This window comes from Neltuma alba, unplaced genomic scaffold, assembly GCF_004799145.2.
Source record: "Neltuma alba isolate B1F8T4 unplaced genomic scaffold, ASM479914v2 tig00010558_pilon, whole genome shotgun sequence".
NCBI classification, from domain to species: domain Eukaryota; kingdom Viridiplantae; phylum Streptophyta; class Magnoliopsida; order Fabales; family Fabaceae; genus Neltuma; species Neltuma alba.
The window spans coordinates 74,450-98,842 of NW_021635425.1; the positions used below are offsets into that span (position 1 = coordinate 74,450).

General features: G+C 34.2%; 2 protein-coding genes across 6 annotated transcripts; both read left to right on the forward strand.

The window, feature by feature from the left end:
• Positions 1–1,226: 1,226 nt before the first annotated feature.
• On the forward strand, positions 1,227–7,890 carry LOC114757025 (probable alpha,alpha-trehalose-phosphate synthase [UDP-forming] 10). 4 transcript variants are annotated; one of them, XM_028946020.1, is made up of 5 exons: positions 1,227–1,239; positions 4,395–4,453; positions 4,596–6,626; positions 6,728–7,001; positions 7,086–7,890. In XM_028946020.1, the coding sequence occupies exons 3-5, from the start codon at positions 4,639–4,641 to the stop codon at positions 7,407–7,409; spliced, it is 2,586 nt and encodes an 861-aa protein (XP_028801853.1). In that variant the 5' UTR covers positions 1,227–1,239; positions 4,395–4,453; positions 4,596–4,638; the 3' UTR covers positions 7,410–7,890. The 4 variants fall into 4 exon arrangements, with proteins under 4 accessions (XP_028801853.1, XP_028801852.1, XP_028801854.1 ...); XM_028946019.1 differs by lacking the exon at positions 1,227–1,239 and adding an exon at positions 2,857–3,037 and having other exon boundaries at positions 4,373–4,453; XM_028946021.1 differs by lacking the exon at positions 1,227–1,239 and adding an exon at positions 2,857–3,037 and having other exon boundaries at positions 4,373–4,450.
• A 3,980-nt stretch (positions 7,891–11,870) lies between these two features.
• On the forward strand, positions 11,871–24,112 carry LOC114757024 (AP-1 complex subunit gamma-2). 2 transcript variants are annotated; one of them, XM_028946017.1, is made up of 18 exons: positions 11,871–12,233; positions 13,885–14,187; positions 14,330–14,471; positions 14,940–15,113; positions 15,603–15,782; positions 16,509–16,663; positions 17,816–17,906; positions 18,007–18,170; positions 18,466–18,520; positions 18,972–19,094; positions 19,186–19,281; positions 19,697–19,824; positions 20,158–20,262; positions 20,352–20,623; positions 21,458–21,715; positions 21,810–21,985; positions 22,414–22,521; positions 23,465–24,112. In XM_028946017.1, exons 1-18 carry the CDS (start codon positions 12,202–12,204, stop codon positions 23,558–23,560), a joined length of 2,658 nt encoding a protein of 885 aa, XP_028801850.1. In that variant the 5' UTR covers positions 11,871–12,201; the 3' UTR covers positions 23,561–24,112. The 2 variants fall into 2 exon arrangements, with proteins under 2 accessions (XP_028801850.1, XP_028801851.1); XM_028946018.1 differs by having other exon boundaries at positions 14,339–14,471.
• Positions 24,113–24,393: the final 281 nt, after the last annotated feature.

The following is a 24,393-nucleotide window of genomic DNA, read 5'->3' on the forward strand; positions in this document are numbered from 1 at the left end:
ATAATTAATGGAGGAACACATGGGGGACAATAAAAAAAAAGTAGAAACAATTAAATTGAACAGGCCAATGGTGGATAATGTTCTATATTTTATTAATTAATTAAAAGTTAAATTATTTAAACCTTTTAAAATGAAGGTTAAGGTAAATCTACGTATAAGCACTTCCCATACCCATCAAACACCACAATATTTTTTTGAGTGCAAAAATATAATGAATATTTCTAAATGGAGTATAATTTTACGGCTATTAAGACAATTAATATTAATCGTTAGCAAACATGTCAATTAAGAAAATTGTATAAAAATACACACAAATGTTCATCAATGGTGAGAAATGCCACGACTGTTAAGCTAATTAATGTTGGCCATTTAGCAAGCAGTTGCCACCCACATTGCACAAAATTTTCACTCCCAACAACCTCATCCGCCATTGTGGAGTCTTCTGCATGATGCAGTGGTTGCATCTCCTTGTTGCCAAACTTGTCCTTTCCTTAATCACTTTATATGGCCAAGGAGAGTTTTAACCCATAACTATTTAGTACATCAAAAGAAACATGATCACTAAGCTAATTAGTCTACTTAGTATGCAAAGAAAAATATACATGACAAAACAAATAAAAGTTTCTAAATGTGAATGAACGAGTAAGATTCGATGATTGACAATAAAAATTTAGCGATTTACAAGAAATATTAACACTTATGTTTGGGAGTTATGAATTCTCTTGTATTTCTTATCATGTTTATGTCTTTTGTAAATTGTCAAACTTGGATTGTGAATCAGCAAACTTTGATTGTAAATTACTGAACTTTACTTATTCATTCATATCTAAATATTATGTTTAGTGGACGTGAGATAATATTTTATGGGTAGATCTATACCTTAGCTCTTAAAACAATCTCTTAAATTTTCACGCTTATACAAATGCAAACTATTAATTTTATACCCTATATAGTATATACTTTATTTTTTTTATGCGTATAAAACTTCAAATTTTAAGTTAAATGCATATAAATTTCTTAAAGTTTAGTCTACTTGCAAATAAATAACGAACATAACTACTAGTATTAACTGATAGCATGAAAGTTATTTGGATAAATGTAGAAGTTTAGCGAGGTTTATGGTAGAGTTTCAAAAGTTATGAATGTTATTTATACATATAACATGAAGTTTAGGGGATTTTTATATAATATAAGCAGAGTTAAAATTAAAATTCGTGGTATCTGTCAGAAAAATAGGAGGTGTTCTGGTGAAATGAACTGTACTTGCATTAAGATACAAGAAAGTATTAGAAAAATTCTTGCAGACCAGAACGCACTTAAATGATGAAGCATGGAATTTTGTAATTGACATGAACGTCTTTCATTAAAATAAAATAATTTAATCAAATAGATATGCACGAATAAACAATTATCTAAAGAGGCTGTCGTGATCATTCAGATCTCAACTTTTTTAATTTTTAATTAAAATAGGTTTTGTTTATTCATTTTTTTGTGGGGAAGGATAAAAAGTGTTCTTTATTTCCATGTGTTTTGTTTTTTTTTATACTTATGGCCCAATTGCTACTCCTTCTCGTGAAGGATATAATGTGAAAATGCTGCACATGGCACATTATGCACAATAGAAAATTTAATTCAATTAAAAACCCATAAATAATATTTGGAATATTGATATTCAAATATTATTTTAGAGCTTAATAATCTGTATGCAGAAGATTATGAATATTATAGATATTAAAATGTAAAATTTTAAATAATTTTCTTAATATTTATAAATTGGTTATTTAGTTGTTACATGTAATATTAGACAAATATGTAATACTCGGGTAAAAAAATTATAACAAAATACACCATGTGCATCTCTCATAAATGGCGTGGAACATCCCTCAAATTCTTTATTAATATATTGAAAAATATGCATAGTTTATTTTAGAAAAATACTTAGATCAAGTTTTTTATATCCTCTATGTCAAATTCACTTATTTTGTTTTATACTTTAAAATATTATCATTTGATTATAAACCCATATTAAAAATAGGATATATAGCTGTTTGTTATTAGTGAATTTAACATAATAGATATAAAAAATTCAATGTAAGTAATTTTTTTGTATACAATTGATCCTTTAAAAATATTTCCTCTATATTTATATTTTTAAGTATTTAGTACCATCATACATGATAAAAATATAAGGATTCCATCAATTAAAATTAAAAAACAATATTAATTCAAAAATCATAATTTTTAGTTAAATATTGCAAATGCAAATTATTGCACTAATCTTTTTTTTTCCCGCCATCTATAGCTCTAACCACTTAACTATTCTTGGTAAATTGTAATATCATAGGTGGCAAAAAAATTGTGATATCATCAATATTAATCATTAAGTATATTTTAAAAAAATCATTGGAGGCAAATCTTTTTAACTATTACTATTTTTTTCCCAACAATCCGTCTATTTATTACTTTTATTATAGGAAACATGATTCAAATCAAATTCAATGTATATTCATTAAACCCTGTGTTCTTCAAAATTAAATTAATGTTCCATGTGGGAAAAAGATTAAATTAATGCAAGGGTGTTATTCTAATTCCAATTAAAGCAAGAAAGAGAAAGGGGTAAATTAGTCAATTCACTGGAGGTTGATACACGAAAGGCACGCAGAACCAAACACCTGGTTATAAAAAGAGTCACTCTGCAATAAAGCGAAACAGATAAGCAGAGTCCAAGTCTATCCATTTCTATTCCTTGATTCTATCCAATTTTGCTCGGCAGACGGGAATTTTTTTTTTTTTTTTCGCGAAAAATTATATTATTTCTATTCCCCCATCACCCCGAGATATAAAAATCTCGTTGTAGGCATTCTGGCTTTGCTTATTCTCCCAAACTTTCTCGCTCGTTCTTTGATTTTCTCCCCCATTTCTTTCTCTCTCTCTATCCAACGTAGCCTCCATTTTCTTTGCCCCATTTCTCTCTCATCACTTCAGCTTAAGACCCAGGAGTTTTCTCACTTTGCTAATCCTCTTCATTGCCAGTAAGGTGAGCCTCGGAGCTCTTTGACTTGTCAAGTTTGTGTTTTTCTTTGTTGGGTCTCTGATCACAGCTTGAATTGTTGTTGTTTTTCTCCTGGGATTTTTATGGTTTCTGTTATATTCTGCTGATTTATTTATTTATTTTGTGTTCTTATTCTCTGTTACGAAGTTTTATGGCAGCCAATCCGTCTTCGATTGTGATTTGCGATTTTTAGAACTCATTTATGTGTTTTCTTTTTTGGTTTACGGCTCGGTTTGATTTTTTCATTTTCGTGACTCTGAGCGTTCGTTGAAGTTTGCTAACCTTATGGTAGCTTGAATCTGCAGAGGTTATGATTTCCAACGCAAATTGTGTTTTCTGATACCTTGGATTCTGTTCGTCTTGGGAGATCTAATGGCTTTAATCTGATGTCTCTATTTCTTGGTTATCATAGTGGATTGATTTATTATTTTATTTTAAAAAATATGCTAAGCATAGTTTCTTCCGTACTTCTTTGGCTTTTGTGGTACTGGTGTTTACTGGACTTCCCATTGATGTGTTTCGATCGGAAACGTTCTGCGGGAAACTCTTCCTGAGTATATACAACTAAGGTCTAGGATCAGGAGGATGTCATGCCTTGAAAAAGTTGAACAAGGAAATTTGATTGACTGAGATTAATTGATTTGCCTTGGGTTTTCATGCTCAAGGTAATGATTTAATCTCGTCTGGCGATGACATTGCTCTCTTTGTATTTTGAAACATACTTTTACCGAAAAATACCTTGAGCATCAATGTTTCGCTTTAAAACACCGAGGAAATACTATTTATCATGCAAAACGACTTTCCTTGCAATTTCTACTCTTCCCCCAATTTCGACTAGTGGTTTGGACTGTTATGCTTGACTCAGATTATCACATGTTTTTAGACAAAAATGGCATAGTTTTTAGATCGTAGGGGTTTTGATCTCTCGCACAGCTTTGAGCTTGGCTAGTTCAGCAAGAGCATTGCATTCAAAGCAATCTCAGAGTTTATGTAAGTGTTTTTCAATACCTCCTTTGAACTTTCATATCTATGCAACAAAAGAGAGGCATTAGAGTATGTATGCATAACAGTGTCTGTGAATTGTGATAAGTGGGAAATAGAGCCTGTATATTGGGTTTGCATAAAATACCTGCAAATATGTGATGATGTTACTATGTCAAAAGTAAGTTTATTTTCTCTTTTCTTCTGCAGGGTATCTACTAGGCCTTCTATGTTAGGTGGGAGTTATTGAGTGCCATAAAAATTTCATAGAATCTATTGTTGTGTTCATTCATGACTTTTTAAAATTTTTTTTACCTATTGCTTGCTCTCTATCAACAGGAGGAAAAAATTTGACATTGAGTATGTTCGAGCACCTGTGTGGAACCAAGCTAGTGAATATGCCTGAAATGAATCATAGTGGTAGTAAAAGTTGATTATATCTACAAATTTCCATATGCATGCGTTTAATCAATAGTGCTATATTGCTCTGATTTGTTTTTTCATGGTCCATTGTTTGTCATATGTAATATCCTAATAAGAACGGTGTCTTCTCTGTTGATAGAAGAAAGAAGGATATCAAGGAAACAATTACCCTTTCACTCTTGATGGCATCAAGATCATTTGCTAATCTCTTAGACTTGGTTGGTGGAGGCTTATTGGATGATCCTCGCACCCCAAGAGCTCTTCCAAGAGTTATGACAGTTCCTGGAATTATTTCTGACATAGATGGTCATGGTGATAATGATGCGGATTCAGATGCTAGCTCCTCTGGGTGTCGGGAGCGGAAAATAATAGTGGCAAACATGCTACCATTGCAGGCTAAAAGAGATGCAGAATCTGCCAAATGGTGTTTCAGTTTGGATGAGGATTCAATTTTATTACAATTGAAAGATGGTTTTTCTTCTGATACTGAGGTTATCTATGTGGGTTCTTTGAAAGTTGAGATAGATGCCAGTGAGCAGGAAGAAGTTGCTCAGAAACTACTGGAGGATTTCAATTGTGTGCCTACCTTTTTACCACATGAACTCCAGAAGAGGTTTTATCTTGGATTTTGTAAGCAGCAGCTTTGGCCCCTTTTTCATTATATGCTACCTATGTGCCCAGATCACGGTGATCGCTTTGACCGCATGCTTTGGCAAGCTTATGTCTCTGCAAACAAAATATTTGCAGACAAGGTCATGGAAATAATCAATCCTGATGATGATTTTGTTTGGGTTCATGACTATCACTTGATGGTTTTGCCGACATTTCTTAGGAAGCGATTTAGTCGAGTTAAACTTGGATTCTTCCTTCACAGTCCTTTCCCTTCGTCTGAAATTTACAGAACTCTGCCAGTACGGGATGAAATTCTGAGGGGACTGTTGAATTCAGACTTAATTGGTTTTCATACATTTGATTATGCTCGCCACTTCCTCTCTTGCTGCAGTAGAATGCTGGGTCTGGACTATGAATCTAAGCGGGGGCATATTGGTCTTGATTACTTTGGCCGCACTGTATATATTAAAATTTTGCCTGTTGGCATTCACATGGGCAGGCTTGAATCTGTATTAAATCTTCCTTCGACATCTGCTAAAATTAAAGAGATTCAGGAAGAGTTTAAGGGCAGGAAGATGATTCTTGGTGTTGATGATATGGATATCTTTAAGGGCATCAATTTGAAACTTCTAGCTATGGAGCAGCTGCTGCAGCAGAACCCAGACTTGCTTGGAAAGGTCATACTAGTTCAAATTATAAATCCTGCAAGGGGTTCAGGGAAGGATGTTCAAGAAGCAAAGAAGGAAACAAATTTAATCACCAAAAGGATCAATAGTACATATGGCTCCAGACATTATCAGCCAGTTGTTCTCATTGACCGTCCTGTTCTTCGTTTTGAAAAGAGTGCCTATTATGCTGTAGCAGAGTGTTGCATAGTCAATGCTGTGAGGGATGGTATGAACTTAGTCCCATACAAATATGTTGTCTGCAGACAAGGAACTACTCGACTGGACAAAACATTGGGTAGAAAAAGTGATTCCCCTCGTACAAGCATGCTTGTGGTCTCTGAGTTCATTGGTTGTTCCCCTTCTCTAAGTGGAGCAATTAGGGTCAATCCCTGGGATGTTGATGCAGTTGCTGATGCAATGTATTCGGCCATTACAACCTGTGATTCAGAGAAGCAATTGAGGCATGAGAAACACTATCGATATGTCAGTTCTCATGATGTGGCTTATTGGGCCCGCAGCTTCATGCAGGATTTAGAGAGGGCATGTGTAGATCATGACACTAAAAGGTGCTGGGGAATTGGACTGGGCCTAGGGTTCAGAGTTGTTTCTCTTTCTCCTGGATTTAGGAGGTTGTCCATTGACCATATCGTTTCAGCTTATAAAAGAACTCATAGAAGGGCCATATTTCTTGATTATGATGGTACTGTTGTACCACACTCTTCTATAAATAAAACTCCCAGCTCTGAAGTCATATCTGTGTTGAATACCCTGTGCAATGATGCCAAGAACAGTGTGTTCATTGTTAGCGGAAGGGGAAGAGATTCTCTTAGTGAGTGGTTTGCTTCATGCGAGAGGCTGGGACTAGCGGCTGAACATGGTTACTTTTTAAGGTGCGCCAGAAGTTCTATTTTGTAAGTTTTTCTCTTCATTCTCCCCTAGGTCAAGGTTTTGCTAATTGATTTTGGTATTGTGTATTCTTTTTGGACTGCAGGTGGAATGGAGACTCAGAATGGGAAACCAGTCACTTGTCTGCTGACCTTGAATGGAAAAATATAGTAGAGCCCGTCATGACTTCATATACAGAGGCAACTGATGGATCTAATATTGAAACTAAAGAAAGTGGTTTGGTGTGGCATCATCAAGATGCAGACCCCGATTTTGGATCCTGCCAAGCTAAAGAGTTGGTGGATCACCTGGAAAGCGTGCTTACTAATGAACCAGCTGTCGTTACGAGGGGCCATCATATCGTGGAAGTCAAGCCACAGGTTTGAATCCCAACCCTGTTTAATTTCTTCTGTATTCTGAAAAGCTAGAACCAATGTCTCACAATCTTGCTTGGCTCTTTACAGGGAATAAGCAAGGGTTTAGCAGCAGAGAAAGTTCTCTCGACTCTGGTAGATGGTGGGAATCTGCCAGATTTTGTGGTGTGCATCGGAGATGACCGGTCAGATGAAGACATGTTTGAGAGCATATCAAGGACAGTCGCTTGTCCTCGATTACCAGTTGCTCCAGAGGTCTTTGCTTGCACTGTTGGTAGCAAGCCTAGCAAGGCCAAGTATTATCTTGATGATACTGCTGATGTTATAAAATTGCTTAAAGGCCTTGCAGCCGCATCAAGTCCAAAGCCAAGGCATCCACCTCAGTTCAAGGTGTCTTTTGAAAGCACAGTTTGAGTTGGACAATGCAATTCAGAATTATTGACCCGTTAAAGCTGCGGTTTACTTGTTGAGATCCTTCACCTGGAGAATCAGATTTTGGTTATCAATCTTAAGCTGAAGGATGGTGGTGGAACATTGCTGTCACAAAATCAAATCCTTTCATGTCTCCTGAACCGGTTTGCACAACTGGACAGGGGATCCTTCCAGGTTTGAGGTCAAAACCGGGTTTACATGCTTTGTTGGACACAAATTTCTCTTGGTCCTGGTTCAGGAAATTCTTCTCTTGTACATGATTCCTTCAATTGCTGTACTTGCTGGGGCCACTAACTGGGGTTTTAGATTATTAGACCATATTGATGCCTGCAGCGAATTCGGGTATCGGTCTGTTTTTTTTTTTGGTTGCTTACAGGCTCCAACAAGCTGTATAGCTACAGTATAATATCTTCTAATACATAGTGGCAGTCTGGTTTAAGATCTGCTCGCAACAGTGATTTAATGCTTTTTTCCCCACATCATTCCCGCATTCTAAAACTCAAGTTTGGCAAAAAAAATTTAGATAATTTTTGTAGTCCTTAAAATTTTAATTTGATGTAATTTAATCCTTATAGAAGTAGTTCACGTGAATAAATGGAATTAATATATTTTTTTTAAAATCTTTTTTGGCCAACATGTTACTTGATATAGCATTGATGGGGCACTGAGTTATTCCAGGTTGAAGAAGAATTTACTTTGAAAATATTTTTGGCATGTAATATTCCTTGGTTTAATGAAAGGGACTGAACAAAAAAACTTGCTTGGCTAGGCCTTTTACCAATTATTTAAAATAGTTTAGTGTCTATGTTGTGAAATTATTTTATATCAATTTATCAATTAAGTTTGTAATTGTGGATTCGTTTCTCAGACGTGTATGTTTTCTCCAAATTTGATTATGTTATATAATGTTGAGTCCAAAAAAAAAGAAAAGATTATGTTATATAATGAGTGTGTGTGTGTGTGGAAATAAATAAATAACTTGTTTAGGGAATCTTTATCAATTAGGCCCCTAGCCCATCTTGATTGGGGAAAATTCTAGGTTAGCTCAACTAGGCCTATTTTTCCTTTTCCGTCCACTACAATACAAGGGGCTCACATTCCCAACCTTGTGTGGTTGTTTGATTATTGCGCTTAATTTAGGCCATTCACTGTTTAGAATTCAGATTATATGATTATATGTGCTTTCCTATATTAGAAGAAGCATGGCTCTTTGTATATTTTACGCGCGAAAAACTGTACTTTATTTTTTTAACTTTACCCAAAGTTTTAATTTTAATATAGTTTTCTAATTTTATAAAGTATTTTTTAATCTTTAAACTCTGTCATTGCTAGTCTTAAAATAATTATTTTTTGTGCTAATTTTTGTTATATTTTTAAAAAATGAATTTAGCATGCCAACATTTAAAAATGTGTTGTCAACATTTAAAATTTTCATGTTAGCATTTTTTGTTAATGAAACTACTGAAATGGTGTTAGAATTAGATTATTGAAAATACATTTCATCAAATTAAACGATTAAAGCATAATTTTATATAAAGTTAAAAGAGCAAAATCACACTTTTATTTACTTTATACTACCTCTAGTCCTTAATATAAAAGTTATTTGATTAATTTGAGTAGATTAAGAAAATTAGTTAAGTTAGTTATTTATAATAAATGTGTTGTTTTTCCTAAAATGTTCTTACTAATCAAGTATATTGGTTAGAACTATTATTATTATAAGGACTATCCTGAAAAAAAAAAAAAAGAAGAAACATAGTGGATTAGGGTTTTTTATTTAGGACTAAAATAAGAATTAATCGAGCTCTTATATTAAAGACCGAAGGTAGTATTTGATATTGGTAGCTTGGCATTCATGGTATTAATGATGATTACTAATGGCGGATGACGCATCCTTGTAATATAAAGTTGGGTTTATGCAAGAAGTTAAGAACAAAGAATAAGTAGCCAAAAAGATGCAAGTAAAAAAGAATAGGTCAATTACTCCCTCCGTCTCTTTTTATAAGATCTTTTTAGTCGAATCACACGATTTAAGAAAACAGTTAAAATTAGTTAAAAACAATTAATATGTAGCAAATATAATTTTTTTTTCAAATACACCCTTATATATAAATGGGTAAATATGAGAGAATAACGGTGAGATAAGTGAAAAAAGAAAATGTATTAAATGTATTAAACTAGGGATAAAATAGATAATAATGCATTAAATGCTCAGATCAACTCAAAGATAATTTTATAAAAAAAAACAAACCCATTCAAAATTGAATCTTATATTAAAGGACGGAGTAGTATACGGTAGAGACGGCTTGGATAAAATGAATTTATCTTTGAAAATAGTTTAGAAAATTTTAATTTTTTAAAATATTTTTCTTACTTAAATTTAGTTTTCAGAGAATTAAGTCGCAAATAAGAAATATAATTACTAAAAAGTTTCAATGAAAATAGAACAGTCTGTAATGACAAATTTTAAGATAGTAAATGACAACTTGTTTGTTATTAAAACTTACCAATAATTATTTTTATCTTAATACATCACTGTAGTTCTCTCTGTTTTTTTTTTTTAAGTTTTGAGCCTCATCAAATAATAATGAGAGGCGTCAATGAGAGGAACGCAGACTTCAAATTGACTAAGTACAGCTTACCAATTTTTTTCCTGAAAAATATTTATCCTTGAATTGTTGGTTAAAAAAAATAGCAAGTTCTTATAATTTAAATCAATTTTAAATTGTTCTTATCATTTATTTTATTTAAATTAGACCCTTATTATTTGATCTATTAATTTTAATTTGCAGATTTTATAGAATTTCATTTACAAAAATGTAATGAAACAAAGAGATTCTATAACATATAAATTAAATAATTGTTTTTGCACTCAAATATAAACATCTATAACTTCAAATTATAGGATCAAATTCAAACAAAATAAATTAGTTAAAATCTAATTTTGCTTTGAAATTTTTTGTATAGAAACCATATATATTTGAAAATTTTCTTAAATTAATATCATTTGCAAGTGTTAAGAAATGGGTAAAATAACCTTAACTATTTTTAATGATCAGATAAGGGATAATATTGCTTCTCTCTAAACACTTTCAAAGCGATGTTAAAAGGAAATTCTGATACTCACACTTCATGAACAAAAACTTTTAAGGGTATGTTTGACTCAATAAAAAGAAGGAAAGGGAAGGGATTTTAATAGAGAGAAGAGGAGGGGAGGAGAGTAGAATGGTTTTATTATTACCTTATTTGGATTTATAAAAAGAAAGGGGAGGGAAGGAGTTTTAATATTACTTTGTTTGGTTCATGAGGAAAGTGGAGGAAAAAATATTTTAACATGGACAATTTTATCCTTATTTTGTTTGAGATTATTTTTTTAAATTTTATAAAATGTTTAATAAAATAGAATTGTAAATAACATTTAATATATTGAGTAATATTTATACCAAAATTCTAATATACCACAGAGCGTGAAGTATTATTGAAGAGAAAGCTGAAGTAATGTTCAACCACAACTTGTATTGGATCCCATCTTTGAATGAAATATTTGGTCATGTAAAGAAGAAAGCAGCATCTGGAGACAAGAAGAAAAGGATTTAGGGTAGTATAGAGATATTAAAAAATAAATATGAGTATAATGGTTCTAACATGACAAAATATTGTCTTTTCTCTTCAAATCCTCCTAATTTTGGAGAGGAGGTTGAGGAAAGGACTCCTAAAATTTGTGTGTTGCCAAGTAAGGGGATATGATTAAAATCTCTCTCTCCTTATCCTCCCCTCCAAATCTCTTATAGCAAACCCACCCTTAGGGTATGTTTGGCTCAATGAGAGGAAGGGGAGGGGAGAGATTTTAATAGAGGGAAGGAAAGGGGAGGAGAGTGGAAGAATTTTAATATTATCTTGTTTGGATTTATAAAAAAAGAGGGGAGGGGAAGGAAAAATATTTTAATATGGACAAGTTTACTCTTATTTTATTTAAGATATGGACATAATGGTCACAACATGACAAAATATGGACATAATGATCACAACATGACAAAATATGAACATAATAATCATAAGATGACAAAATATTGTCCTTTTCCTCCAAATCCTAAAATTTATGTGTTGCCAAACAAAAAGAAATGATTAAAATCCCCCTTCTTCTCTCCCTTCCCTCCCAAATCTCTCATACCAAACACACGCTTAAAACAAAAATTATACATTAACCCATTGAAGTAGATAATAATTTTGATTAATTTTTCTAAGAAAAAAATGATCCTTCCATTTTTCACAGGGTGAGGAAAAGAGCTATCACAGACCAATAGGAATTTGGTAAAAAGGCAGCTGAACGGACAATTCTATGTGACAACTTGTCATGCTATCTCACTTCCTTTTTGAGAATTTGTGTCATTTCATTTCAGCAATTGAGATTTTTGGCCAAAAAAAAAAAAAAGAGAATTGAGACTCACAAACAGCAGACACAAAACGCGAGCGTTCGTTCGTTGAATGAAGGAGGAGGAGGAGGAGGGAGAAGGAAAGGACTCTGTCCCTGAAATTTACAGACTCGTAATACTTACACACTTCCCTCCATTTCAGATCCAAATCTCTATTACCATCTGCTCAACTCTACTTCTCCCGCTGTTATTCATCGCTAAAAGCAATTGGACCGCGGTCATCATATTTGGAACGACAAATTTATGATTGTCAGCTAAGGTGGTTCGTGATTGATCGCGCGTTCGATTTGATAATTTGACTGTTGTCGATTGGATCAGACTGAACTTTCTCAGACACAATTATGAATCCCTTCTCTTCAGGGACGCGCTTGAGGTGAGCAATGGATCCTGCTGTTTCCGTTTTTTTGAATCATGAGCAAGGACTGTAACCCGCCTAGTCTTAAACGAGAGCATGCAATGTGTTGATGATAATTATCGACTGACTGTCCCAAAATCTTGAACACCCAGCTTTAAATATTTTTTTTTTCCCAATCGGATTGACTGTTCCCGCTCTTTATATTGTATCACCTCGGACAAATACGTACAAGCAAACTGCGGTGTATCTATGCATTTTCAATTTTATCGATCTTTGTTTTAGTTATAGAAGATTGTGGCTTGCCGTGAAATAGGATTCAATGGCTGGCTTGGTTTGTGGTTTTTGGTTTTTTTTTTTTTTGGGGGGGGGGGGAATTAATGATCGTTGACTCTTTGTCAAGAATTTATATCATAGCTGCTTTCTGGATGAGCTAGGGATGACCTACAGTATTTGGTGCACGTTTAAATTTATCGATTAATTCTACACGCATAAGATTTTTCCTTTAACTTGGCGAAGCTGGATTTGATCACATGGCAGTCTTGTCCAAGTCAAATAGCGATCAATCACTGTACCTCTGCAGCTCCATTTTCTCAAGGGGGGACAGAAATAAAAATTGATCAGAGAGGAAAGTAAATATATTGAGAAACTGGATTTTGAAATGTTGACCTTACTTTAATTTTTCTTGTTCTGTTAACCCAGTGATTGGATGGCTCCTAATTTCTATGCATATGGTAGGCTGGTAGCCTATAAAAGTGGCAAAAAAAAAAAGATCACTTATTGTGGCCAAGATAACGATTTAAATACATAAATACACAAGGGAAACAGGATTTGCTCTCTATGTCCTCTCTAACCAACACAACAAATTACAGTACCACCTGTACGCCTTTGAAGTTTCTTTCCATTGTTACTGCTTTTAAAACCAACGAAACTAAGCAGCAAAAGTAACTCCATTTATTGGGAACCAAATCCTGTGTTCACCTGAAGTCCTTAACTGCTATTACAGAAATATAGTTTCAATATTTCAAGCAACTGAACAATGTAAAGCATTAGCAAGGTTCGGGGTTATAAGAATGCACAACTCATAATTATGAGACGAAGCAGTATTTGGCCTGTATAAGCTAAATGGATCTAGTGTATTCGTCTTGTTAATTAATGCAAACAAGATGGAGAGGATTTTATGTATGAAATCACTGTGTTGTTATTCAGTTCTTATTATCTGTTTAATGGAGTTTCCTTTATGAATGTACAGAGACAATAACAACAATATTATAACTTATAAGCTTTTCAATAGGCTTAGTTTTGCCGTTACATATAGTGGAGGTTCTTTTTTCATTAAATTCTGTAGAATCTCTACTAGCTTTTGCCTGATAAACTCTTATGCGATTGACAACTCTTGCACATTCATTGACTTGAGAATTTGTTATGTTCCTTGTTTACATGTGTACTTTTTTTTAAAAATATCATAGAATACATGTGGGTCTTTGTCTAAGGGGTTTTTTTGGGTGTTGACTCTAAAATTCAATGTATTCTTTTGTTGCAAAATCAAATAATTACATAACATATTGGTGGTTGTTTCTGTATAGAATTTCACGTTGTATTGTCAATTTCTTCTCTGTTTTTAAATACTACTACAATATTTGAACAAAGTAATTTATATTCCCATTTGTAGGGACATGATTCGGGCTATACGTACCTGCAAAACAGCAGCAGAAGAACGTGCTGTTGTGAGAAAAGAGTGTGCTGCTATTCGTGCTGCGATTGATGAAAATGACCAGGACTATAGGCATCGGAATCTGGCTAAGCTAATGTTCATACACATGCTTGGCTACCCAACACATTTTGGTCAAATGGAATGCCTCAAGTTAATTGCTTCTCCCGGCTTTCCAGAGAAGAGAATAGGTTATCTTGGCCTTATGTTGCTTCTTGATGAAAGACAAGAGGTTCTGATGTTGGTCACAAACTCCTTGAAACAGTATCCGATTTCAATTTGTTTGTTTCTATATGTCCCCATTTTTGGATTCTAATTTACAAAGTTAGTGTTTTTGATGTTCTACTGAAACATTATGAGAGAGAAAAAATCTAAATGTTCTGAGACAAACTTAACTTAGTCTCAGAGATCTTAATCACGCAAATCAGTATATTGTTGGACTTGCGCTTTGTGCTTTAGGAAACATTTGTTCAGCAGAAATGGCTCGTGATCTTGCACCAGAGGTTGAAAGGTTGCTGCAATTTCGAGACCCAAATGTCCGGAAAAAGGTGACTTTTTATTACATGTCCCTTCCTTGGACTTTTTGAATCTTAAAGTTTTGGAAAATTTGATGCATATATTGGATTTTTATCATCTAGTGATGTATATTTAATGGGAGGAGAAGTGGCCATGAATGCTTCTATGGCCTCAATATTCCCCTCTAAATGACAGTAACTATTTGCTATCTACTTAAGGTAATGGGAGAAGCAGCCATGAATGCTTGATCATTTCGATTCATATAAGATGTGATTCTTTTTTATGTGGAAGTTTGCTTTCTGATGTTCTTTAAAGTATGCAATCTCAAACAAGTTAGTCATTCTACATTAAGTTGTCAGTCTTTGTTGGTCCCCTATCCCAGCTAAGAATGATAGCTATAGCTATTGTAATTTTGAAGTTGAAGCTAAGCCTATCATATTTAACTTCTTTGGTAGTCATTGGTCATTCTGATGAATTGACTTTACTTTGATTGATTGTAGGCAGCATTGTGCGCAATAAGAATCGTAAAGAAGGTTCCAGACTTGGCAGAAAATTTTATCAATTCTGCTGCTGCGTTACTTAGGGAGAAGCATCATGGAGTTTTGATCACTGGGGTTCAGCTCTGTACAGAACTGTGTAGAGTTAGCGCAGAAGCCCTTGAATACTTTAGAATGGTAATTTGACATCTTTTTGGTAATTATGCTTCCTATAGACTTGTAATTGTAATCTTTTGCACCAGCTAAACGCTAATGATATTTATTGAAGTATACTTATTTAAAATGGGCTTAAGAATCACCAAAAAAATTCATTTACTTGCTTAATGTAATCTAATATTTATTTGAATATAATCCTTGATTTAGGTATGAGTGAATATCGTGCAAAATTGTAATATTTTAGTATTCTTTTTCTTGTTAAACAGAAAGAAATAAGGCATGAGCTGTGTTCATGGGCTACTATTATTGTGTGCATAAACCATGGACTAGATAACAAATATTACAGGCAGGGACTTTCTGTAATTTCTTGTATTTAAGGGCCTTGAAGCAAGGCCCATATGTGCTGATTTTTAGTATTTTACTTAGTTTTTTTTTTTGGGTGATTCTTACAGAAATTCATCCCTGATTGTGCAATCTTTTAGTTATAATAAAAGTTTTCATTTATGGTAGAAATGCACAGAGGGTGTGGTCAGAAGTCTCAAGGACCTAGTTAACAGTCCTTATGCACCAGAGTATGACATTGCTGGCATCACTGATCCTTTCCTCCATATTAGATTGCTTAAGCTTTTGCGAGTACTGGGTGAAGGCGATGCTGATGCTAGTGACTTGATGAATGACATACTTGCACAGGTCAGCTGTGTGTTGATGGTCATTTTTTGGTATTAAATTTGTTATATTCTTCATGCTGCAGTGATTGGATAAGTTGGCATTTCTGCCTGATTCTGTTGTTAACTCTGTTTTTAGAAAACTATACCTGCGGTTAGGATATCCTTTCCACTTGCTTACATTTGATTATCACATTTTCTTTTCACATGCCAAACCAAACTATTGTGGATAGGTTAATAAATGATAGAAAAATTCATCGAAGGAAATTTGTGTGGCAGGAAATACTACTAGGATTTTGTCATGTTTGTGTGGTACTGATCTATGGAGAACTTGAATTTTCTATTGTCTTCAAAGCTGTTGTACTTCCAACTGAACCCCTTTTTCTAGAAGAAGTAAATCAAAATCTTTGACCTGTTTTGCTGCAAGGAGAAGGGATGGCTTCTCTTTGTTAACTCTTTCTAATCTTATAAATGATATTTTATCCAAGGCATGAACTAGTGAAATATCCCTACTGTAATTTTGTATGCTTGATTTTCTGTTGTTCAAAGCCTCAAACCTCAAACCTTTCATTGGTCCGAGCCAAGTGTTTTTTTTTTTTTTTGGGAAATGTTGAAGCAGTAAATATTCTGATCATTTGTTAATTCTCTATTTCTAGACTCTGGTTTTTGATTTTCCTATTAATGGTTGCATGTTATGGTGATAATGAGTTTGAGTTTTGATAGTTTTTGAACTTGATGATCTTATTCCTAGGTGGCTACCAAGACTGAGTCAAATAAAGTTGCAGGAAATGCCATTTTATACGAATGTGTTCAAACAATCATGAGTGTTGAAGATAGTGGTGGCCTGCGTGTGCTCGCCATCAATATCCTTGGAAGATTCTTATCAAACCGTGACAACAATATTAGGTGTGTTTTGGACATTGCTATTTTCCTTTTCTCAATAATTTGTCATATCTTTAGAAAGCAACAAACACCAATTCAGTTAGTTATAATGTATGCTAAGCAAAATGTCTTTTATAAAAGTGAAAGGAAAAACAAAAAAAATAAGCACCTTTACTAGAGTAATGAATTGAAGGGTGTAATGGCTTTTTGTGAATGAGATGTTACTGTTTTACTTTATTCGCTTCTACTGCCAGAACAACTGTCATCACTGCTGCCATTTTCCTCCACCACTATTATTACTATTGCAACTGCTCCGCCACAAAAATGGAATATTTACTTTCATATCTAATGACATATCTGTCCAGTTAGTTATTTTTTCACCTTCCTATTCAGCTTCTATTATTCATATACAAACACATGATAGTATTTTGTTATGCAATCTAATTTGTGAGTGAAACAGATGCATTATAGTACAAAAGGTATGACAAGTAGCTTATACAATATAATTTAGCGCTTTTTACAGCGTCAAAGACTTAGCCTTTACTGTTCATAAGATGGGGGGTCTCAGTGTCTTTGGATGTATTGTGAGAATTGTAATGTTGCAAAAGTTTCTCTCGCAAGAGTCATGTTTGCAAGAAGCAATCTATGTGGGAAATGCAAACTTCGCTTCTTCCCTAACCAGTGTTTATTTTGTTTGTCTTCATTGAAATAAGATTCTCATTTTGTGCCAAAATCATGAGGTGAAAATCTCAAGAGTTCTCGTGTCCTTTTATCACTTAGCTTGTGCATAATAAATTCTTTGGCGACCTTGGAACTTGAATATATTCTTTTTGTGTAGCAAACTTGCAGCATTTTAAGTTGGCACATATATATTTTAAAAAAATTACTTTTCAGGGGAAGCTTTTTGTAACCACCTTCAGTCCTAGTTGATTTACTTCTTGTATATCTTGCATATGGGATTTTTCAATATAGAATCTAAACCAACCTGTTATTCTTGACTCCCTGTGTTGACGTCTTGATTAGCTAAATCCATGTTATTTTTATATTTTCTTTCTGCTTTCTAAATGTCTCATCTTTCTTGAGTGCTCTGGGCCTTATAGATCATTTCATACCTTATTCTGTTTACTTGCTACCCTCCATTATTGAGTGAATTAACTTTTTCCTACCATTCTTCAGGTATGTGGCATTAAACATGCTGATGAAGGCTGTAACAGCTGATGCTCAGGCAGTGCAGAGGCATCGAGCAACTATTCTGGAATGTGTAAAGGTATTAGTTGAATGGCCTTGTAATCTGTTTAGCATATAATTAAAAATTCAATGGATTTCTTTTACAGATTGAAAAGCTATTGACTTCACATTTGTTTCAGGATTCAGATGCTTCAATTCAGAAAAGAGCTCTTGAACTTGTCTACGTTTTGGTGAATGAAAGTAATGTGAAGCCCTTAACAAAAGAGCTAATTGATTATCTGGAAGTCAGTGATCAAGAATTCAGGCCTGACCTTACTGCCAAAATTTGCTCTATAGTTGCCAAGTAAGCCATACAGGTTTTGAATGGCATCCTCTTTAGGTTGCATGAATATTTTGATCATTTCGAATTATTTTTTTTTATTTTCATTTTTCCTGATGGGAAGTAGGTGCCAGAATTCCACTTTTATCTTCTCTGCATCAATCTTCAATCTTTTTTTGACAATGCAGTCTTTTCTTTGCTCTAAAATTCCATTTCACATGGGCTTTGCCCTGTTTTCCGTTACTATTGTTGGTTCAGAATTATGACCTATGAAGTTTATTTAAGCTGCACATAATGTATTTGGTTGATTGGGATTTAGGTTTTCTCCAGAGAAGATCTGGTACATTGATATCATGCTCAAGGTTCTCTCTGAGGTATAAATCTACGCACAACCTTTTGTAGGTGATTGAGAGTTTGAAAATTGAAACAAAGAAATATCTTGATCTTGCTAATATTTAGGTTAATCCTTATTTCAGAATTTCTTTTATGAAAACTCTGTTGCTTCTCAAAATGTCTTCACTTTCATTCGAAGAAAAATTATTGCTATGACAGCTTATTATATTTTTGCATTCACATAAAGTATTTCATCATTTGATGACTTGTTTGTCCAAACATGAAATCTCATTACTGAATATATATGGCAATGTTATTTTTTTATTCTGTGTTAGCACAAGACTCATGCTACTTCTATGAATTAGTTGCAAATTATCAGTACTGACTGTGGATTGAGACTGCTGTTTTGATGCATGCGTATTATGCAACCCATATTGAGCTATGTTAATCATATATTGAGTGCAAGTATTGATTGTTATGCTATGTTAGTAGGCTGGAAACTTTGTAAAAGATGAAGTATGGCATGCATTAATTGTTGTGGTAAGCAATGCTTATGACCTTCATGGCTACACAGTAAGAGCATTCTACAGAGCATTGCAAACTTCCGCTGAACAGGTGCTTATTTATACTCCTACCAAATCTACGTATACAGTTAATTATTTCTTAATGCGCTCAATAATTATAGCACTGTCTATTACTTTCATAGGAAAGTCTTGTTCGAGTTGCAGTGTGGTGCATTGGAGAATATGGAGATATTTTAGTTAAGAATGTTGGGATGCTTGACATAGAAGATCCAATAATGGTTAGTCTATGTTTTCTGCTTGATATTTTCTTCATAAGCTTTGTGTTGTATCTATTTCGTCATGTTGCCTGAAAATGATAATCACTTGAAAACAAGCAGTAGTTCATGAGTTGAAAAAATCTGGGCATTAGTGTGTTTCTTTTTCCCAGCCAGTGGGCGTGATATGTTCTTGGTGAAAGCCTGAAATCATAGATGTAGTACAATTGAGCAGAAATTGGTCTTCTAACTACTGAAGCTTTTAGTATCGCATGCTTTTGTATGCAAGCTCATTGAAATGCCTTGTTATAAAAAAAAAAAAAACTTAAATTTCATTTCTTCCTTTCTCAAAAAATATAAATATAAATATAAATAAAAACACCCACACAGAGGCTTGTTATTTTTCCCTTTACAATATTAACTTTCTCTTCGCAAGCAGGTGACTGAATCAGATGCTGTGGATATTCTAGAGATGGTCATAAAACGACATGCATCAGATCTTACCACAAAAGCAATGGCTTTGATTGCCCTGTTGAAACTTAGTTCTCGTTTTTCATCTTGTTCAGAGTATGTTGTAGTTTACTGAATTTTGGTTAACTTCATTGGTAAAAAAATTGTTAATTACACTATACCTTTCATTGTTTTTTACTAGTTTTCCTGCCTTTTCTCTTGAGGAACATAATTTTCTAGTTAAGAACCACTAGATTCAAGTTATTATAAAACTTGGCCCCTTTTTGTATGTATTTCATCTCCATCACAAGATCTTTTGACTCATGTCCCACTGTATGTTTGTACACACATACAACGTTAATTTCAATTATGTTTGTACGTTTGATGCGTAAGTATGATTTTCTTTTTCTCGATGAAAAAGGATGATCCTGTTTTGAATAATTTATACAGGAGGATCAGGAATATAATCATTCAGTATAAAGGAAACCTGATGCTTGAATTGCAGCAAAGATCTGTAGAATTCAATAAAATTCTTGCAAATCATCAAAATATTAGGTGAGCTTAACCGATTATCTAGTTTATGTTATCAAAAACTTGAATTTCTAGTTCATTCTTACAGGAGGGTTTAATATTATATGATGCAGTTCTGCACTTGTAGAAAGGATGCCAGTTTTAGATGAGGCAACTTTCATTGGTAGGAAAACTGGTTCTATGCCAGGAGCAGCTTCAACTCCTACAGGACCTTCAGTTAATATTCCAAATGGAGTTGCCAAGCCTTCTGTGGCCCCTCTTGTTGATCTGCTTGATTTAAGCTCAGATGATGTTCCTGCACCTGGCTCCTCTGGTGGCGATCTCCTTCAAGACCTTCTTGGTGTTGATTTGCCATCAGCATCACCATCAGCATCACAACAGCTGGGTTAGTATCTTTTTTCCATATTAGTATTGATTATCTTATATCACAAGCATAAATAGACGTATTTTCCTTAAAGCAAAGTAAGCAGCAGTTATCTGTAAACACCTCTTCTTGTTTAAACTTTAAATCTCTGGGGCTTGTAGTTACATAAGTACATGTTGACAATCCATCCAATCTTATTTAGTGGCATTAAAGGGTTTTGGATTGTTCTATCCATCATCAGAGAATTGACTCCAGAAGCATGCAACTTGGACCAGAAGGCCAACCCATGCAGTAGGAAATGGAAGAGTTTACTGTATGTTTGTATATGAAATAATAAAATTATTAAAAAGTTACCATCATGCTTTAGATAGAAGATAGTACTAGCAAAATATGATTTAGTGCGATACAATCAAGCATAATGTTTTCCATATATGACTGGACTAACTTTTCGTGGTACCTTCTGTTTATTCATTTGCCACTTTGTCAGAATATCAAAGATTTGTGCTTTAAAATTTAAATGACAAATTTTCTAGTTGTAGACTTGGTGCATCTGTCCTTGAAAGACTAAGGATAGCTCAGGCTTTATTTCCTAATTATTATTGATCATGGAGTGCTGTGAGGCATAATTCAAAATAGGAGGCATGATAATAAGTAAAGATAATTGTTGGATTACCAAAAAAGAAATTTTACTGGTTGATTAGTCACATGGAGTTGATTATTGAAGTTGAAGGTGGAAATGTACTGGGGAGCTTGCTTTTCCTGTGAATGAGATGAAGATGTGTAACAACATCTAAAAGCACGGAAACTCGTGTACATTTTTTTTTCTTTGGTCTGAGCTTTATTTTGCATTTTTAGGTTCTGGTCAAGCTCCGAAAAGTGGTACCGATGTTCTTTTGGATCTTTTGTCTGTTGGATCACCTTCTGTGCCTACTATATCATCTGCACAAAGCCTCCCATCTACAACAGACATCTTATCCTCCAGTATGAATAACAAAACACCAATTTCACCACTGGATGATCTCACGTCTCTCTCACTTTCTGCAAGAGCAACTAGTGCTGGAGCTGCTTCTATGATGGATTTGTTGGGTGGCTTGGCCCCTAGCCCTCCAACAGGTAGTTCAATTTTTCAAATCTGGATTTTTCTTTCTATGAATAAAATGTAGCTCGGAAGTTCTGATTCTTCTTGTCCCTATGTATTGTTGAATAGAAAACAATGGACCAGTTTATCCATCCATAACTGCATTTGAGAGCAGCTCCTTGAGGGTGACATTCAGTTTCTCCAAAGAACCAGGAAAACCACAAACAACAATTATTCAAGCTACCTTTACGAATTTGACTTCTAATACATGTACAGATTTTATTTTCCAGGCGGCAGTTCCTAAGGTATATCACTCATCATGGGATTCATCACTGTGTTTATGCTGCTCTTGACTATCATTCTTTTACGTGTAGCTTTAGCTTCGTTTCAAAATTGCTATCAATGTATGTCATGATTTAGATCATTGTTCTGTTAATTGAAGTTTCCATAAATTCTAGCTGTTGTTGAAATTATCTTTGTTTGGCATGTGATTGTAAAGTCCTTACATGATTGAAATCCTTTGGGTGTACCTTCTTAAAGAGATGGATACAAACAATTGAAATCCATTGCAATTTGCTACTCGACGTATCAGTGCTAAATAGTTGCATGTATTCTCTGATGTATGTTAATCATCAACTGTCTCTCAGGTTTTTTCATCGGAATCTTAAATTCTCTAGAAGATTTTATATTTTTTTTCATGCAGAACTTATTTATTTGGGTATTTAATTTTCAGTTTCTTCAATTGCACTTAGATCCAGCTAGTGGCAATGCTCTGCCTCCTAGTGATGATGGGTCCACTATCACACAAAAATTGAGAGTTACTAATACCCAACATGGCAAGGTATTTGAATTGTGTTTTCCCTGTGATCCATATCAATTTTAGCTGTTTTTGTATCCTGAGATTATTGTTTTCTGCTTTTATATTGTGTGCCCATCTGGCTTAGTTACACTTTCTCTTTGTTAGTTATGATTTATAGTGGATCCTGATAACCAGAACAGGAAAACTGTACACCAGTAAATATGGAGAAATACTTACAATTAACTGTCACAAGGAACGGAATCAGTGTTACAAAAGGATTCTCAATGATTCTGGTCAAAGCCCTAGTCCCCAATACAATCAGTACGGCAGGAAACTTCAGCAAAATACACAAAATACTGATACCGAAGCAGTACACGCCACTGGCGTTCGAGAGGCCAGTGTCTCCTCACCACCCTCAGTTTTCCAAATGCATCACATGAGCTCCCCCTACCCCCCCAAGAAAACGCAGAAGGCCTCTAAAAGCCCAAAAAGTATCAAACACCATTTCTAACACAAGCAACACCTTTACACCACTTCCAATATATTCAAGACAATTGTACAATAGAGTATACAACAGGCCGTACAATAGGCTAAAAATTATGCGGTCAATTATACAGTAGACCATACTCTTTCCCATTATATATGAAACATATTGGTTGGATATAACTGGGGGCACGTAAGGCTAAAAATATACTCAAGACAGTTGGTGCTTTGTTTCATAATTTTTTGTTTTTGTCCAATAAAAGAATGAGTTTGGCGTTGGTGGTTGTGGCCTGCTATTGCAAAACCGTTGGTGATTTGGGTCCAGCCGTCTAGGTCTATTGATGGTTCACTTGAGAAGTCATTGAGGTTCAGTTAAAGAAACAAACATTAAAACTCTTTTAATGCATGATAACAATCTTCTTATTTTGCTATGCATATCTATGTTAAGTGCTTCTTACAGAACAATTGACTAACTAGCATATGTGTACCTTATTGTTTTCAGAAAAATCTCGTGATGCGTATAAGGATAGCATACAAGATAAATGGCAAGGATACCCTAGAAGAAGGACAAATCAATAATTTTCCTCGTGAGTTATGATGAGGCCAATATTCTCTTAGATAGCGTGATAGTTTTCTTTTGGATTCCTCCTCACTCTCTTTTGGTCCGAAGCCGATAGGAAGTTAAAGTCACCAAGGTAAGTTCCTGAGTGGTGATGACATGGTGATGCACAGAGCCCTTAGTTTTCTTTTCCTACACAGTTTTATCACTTTTGCAGTTTCGCCTTTTCATTTCTTCAAATGAGAGTCGTATAGTTGAAGCCTCTGGGACCACATTATGGCTCAAATTTGGAGTCTGCTTGGTGATTTCATATATATATGCTTTTTCTTTCTTTCTTTTGCCTTCTTTTTTCCCCTTCCTAATTACGTGGTTTATGTACATTATTGCCAAATAGTCATGTATGAAAATGTTAAATCAAATTTTGCCTTAGAGCTTCATGTGTCACAATGAGAAACTGAGGTGGGGTGCTTTTCCAATCTTGCTACTTGCCAGCAAAACAAAACTATTACTACTATTTCATTAAGATAAACCAGTAGAGTTCAGAAGCAGAGAAACAAAATATTAACGTTGAATGCAATTTGTTATTCATCATAGAATTAGATAATTGTCATGCTTTATTTGATTTTATGTGACAAAGCTTTCTTCTCCAGATTACTGAAATGTAATATCATAGATAACTTGTTGCATAACTGACGCAAGTTCTGGCTCTTCAATGGATTTTTTTTTCCCAAAAAAAAAAAAAACACTATTACATTCCTATACCATGAAGGGTAAAGATCCATTGAGAGTGTGCAACAATATTTATTTTATCTTTTTGCCAGCGTTTTTTTTTTTTGAGCCGGCGGAACATTTTTTTATCAAAGATTGGGAGG

Coding starts and splice junctions, on each gene's coding strand:
- LOC114757025 (XM_028946020.1), top strand. CDS start 4,639: ATGGCATCAAGATCATTTGCTAATCTCTTAGACTTGGTTGGTGGAGGC. Junction 6,627..6,727: donor GAACATGGTTACTTTTTAAG/GTGCGCCAGAAG, acceptor TTTGGACTGCAG/GTGGAATGGAGACTCAGAAT. Junction 7,002..7,085: donor TCGTGGAAGTCAAGCCACAG/GTTTGAATCCCA, acceptor GGCTCTTTACAG/GGAATAAGCAAGGGTTTAGC.
- LOC114757024 (XM_028946017.1), top strand. CDS start 12,202: ATGAATCCCTTCTCTTCAGGGACGCGCTTGAG. Junction 15,114..15,602: donor CCCTTGAATACTTTAGAATG/GTAATTTGACAT, acceptor CATTTATGGTAG/AAATGCACAGAGGGTGTGGT. Junction 19,095..19,185: donor TGCAAACTTCCGCTGAACAG/GTGCTTATTTAT, acceptor TTACTTTCATAG/GAAAGTCTTGTTCGAGTTGC.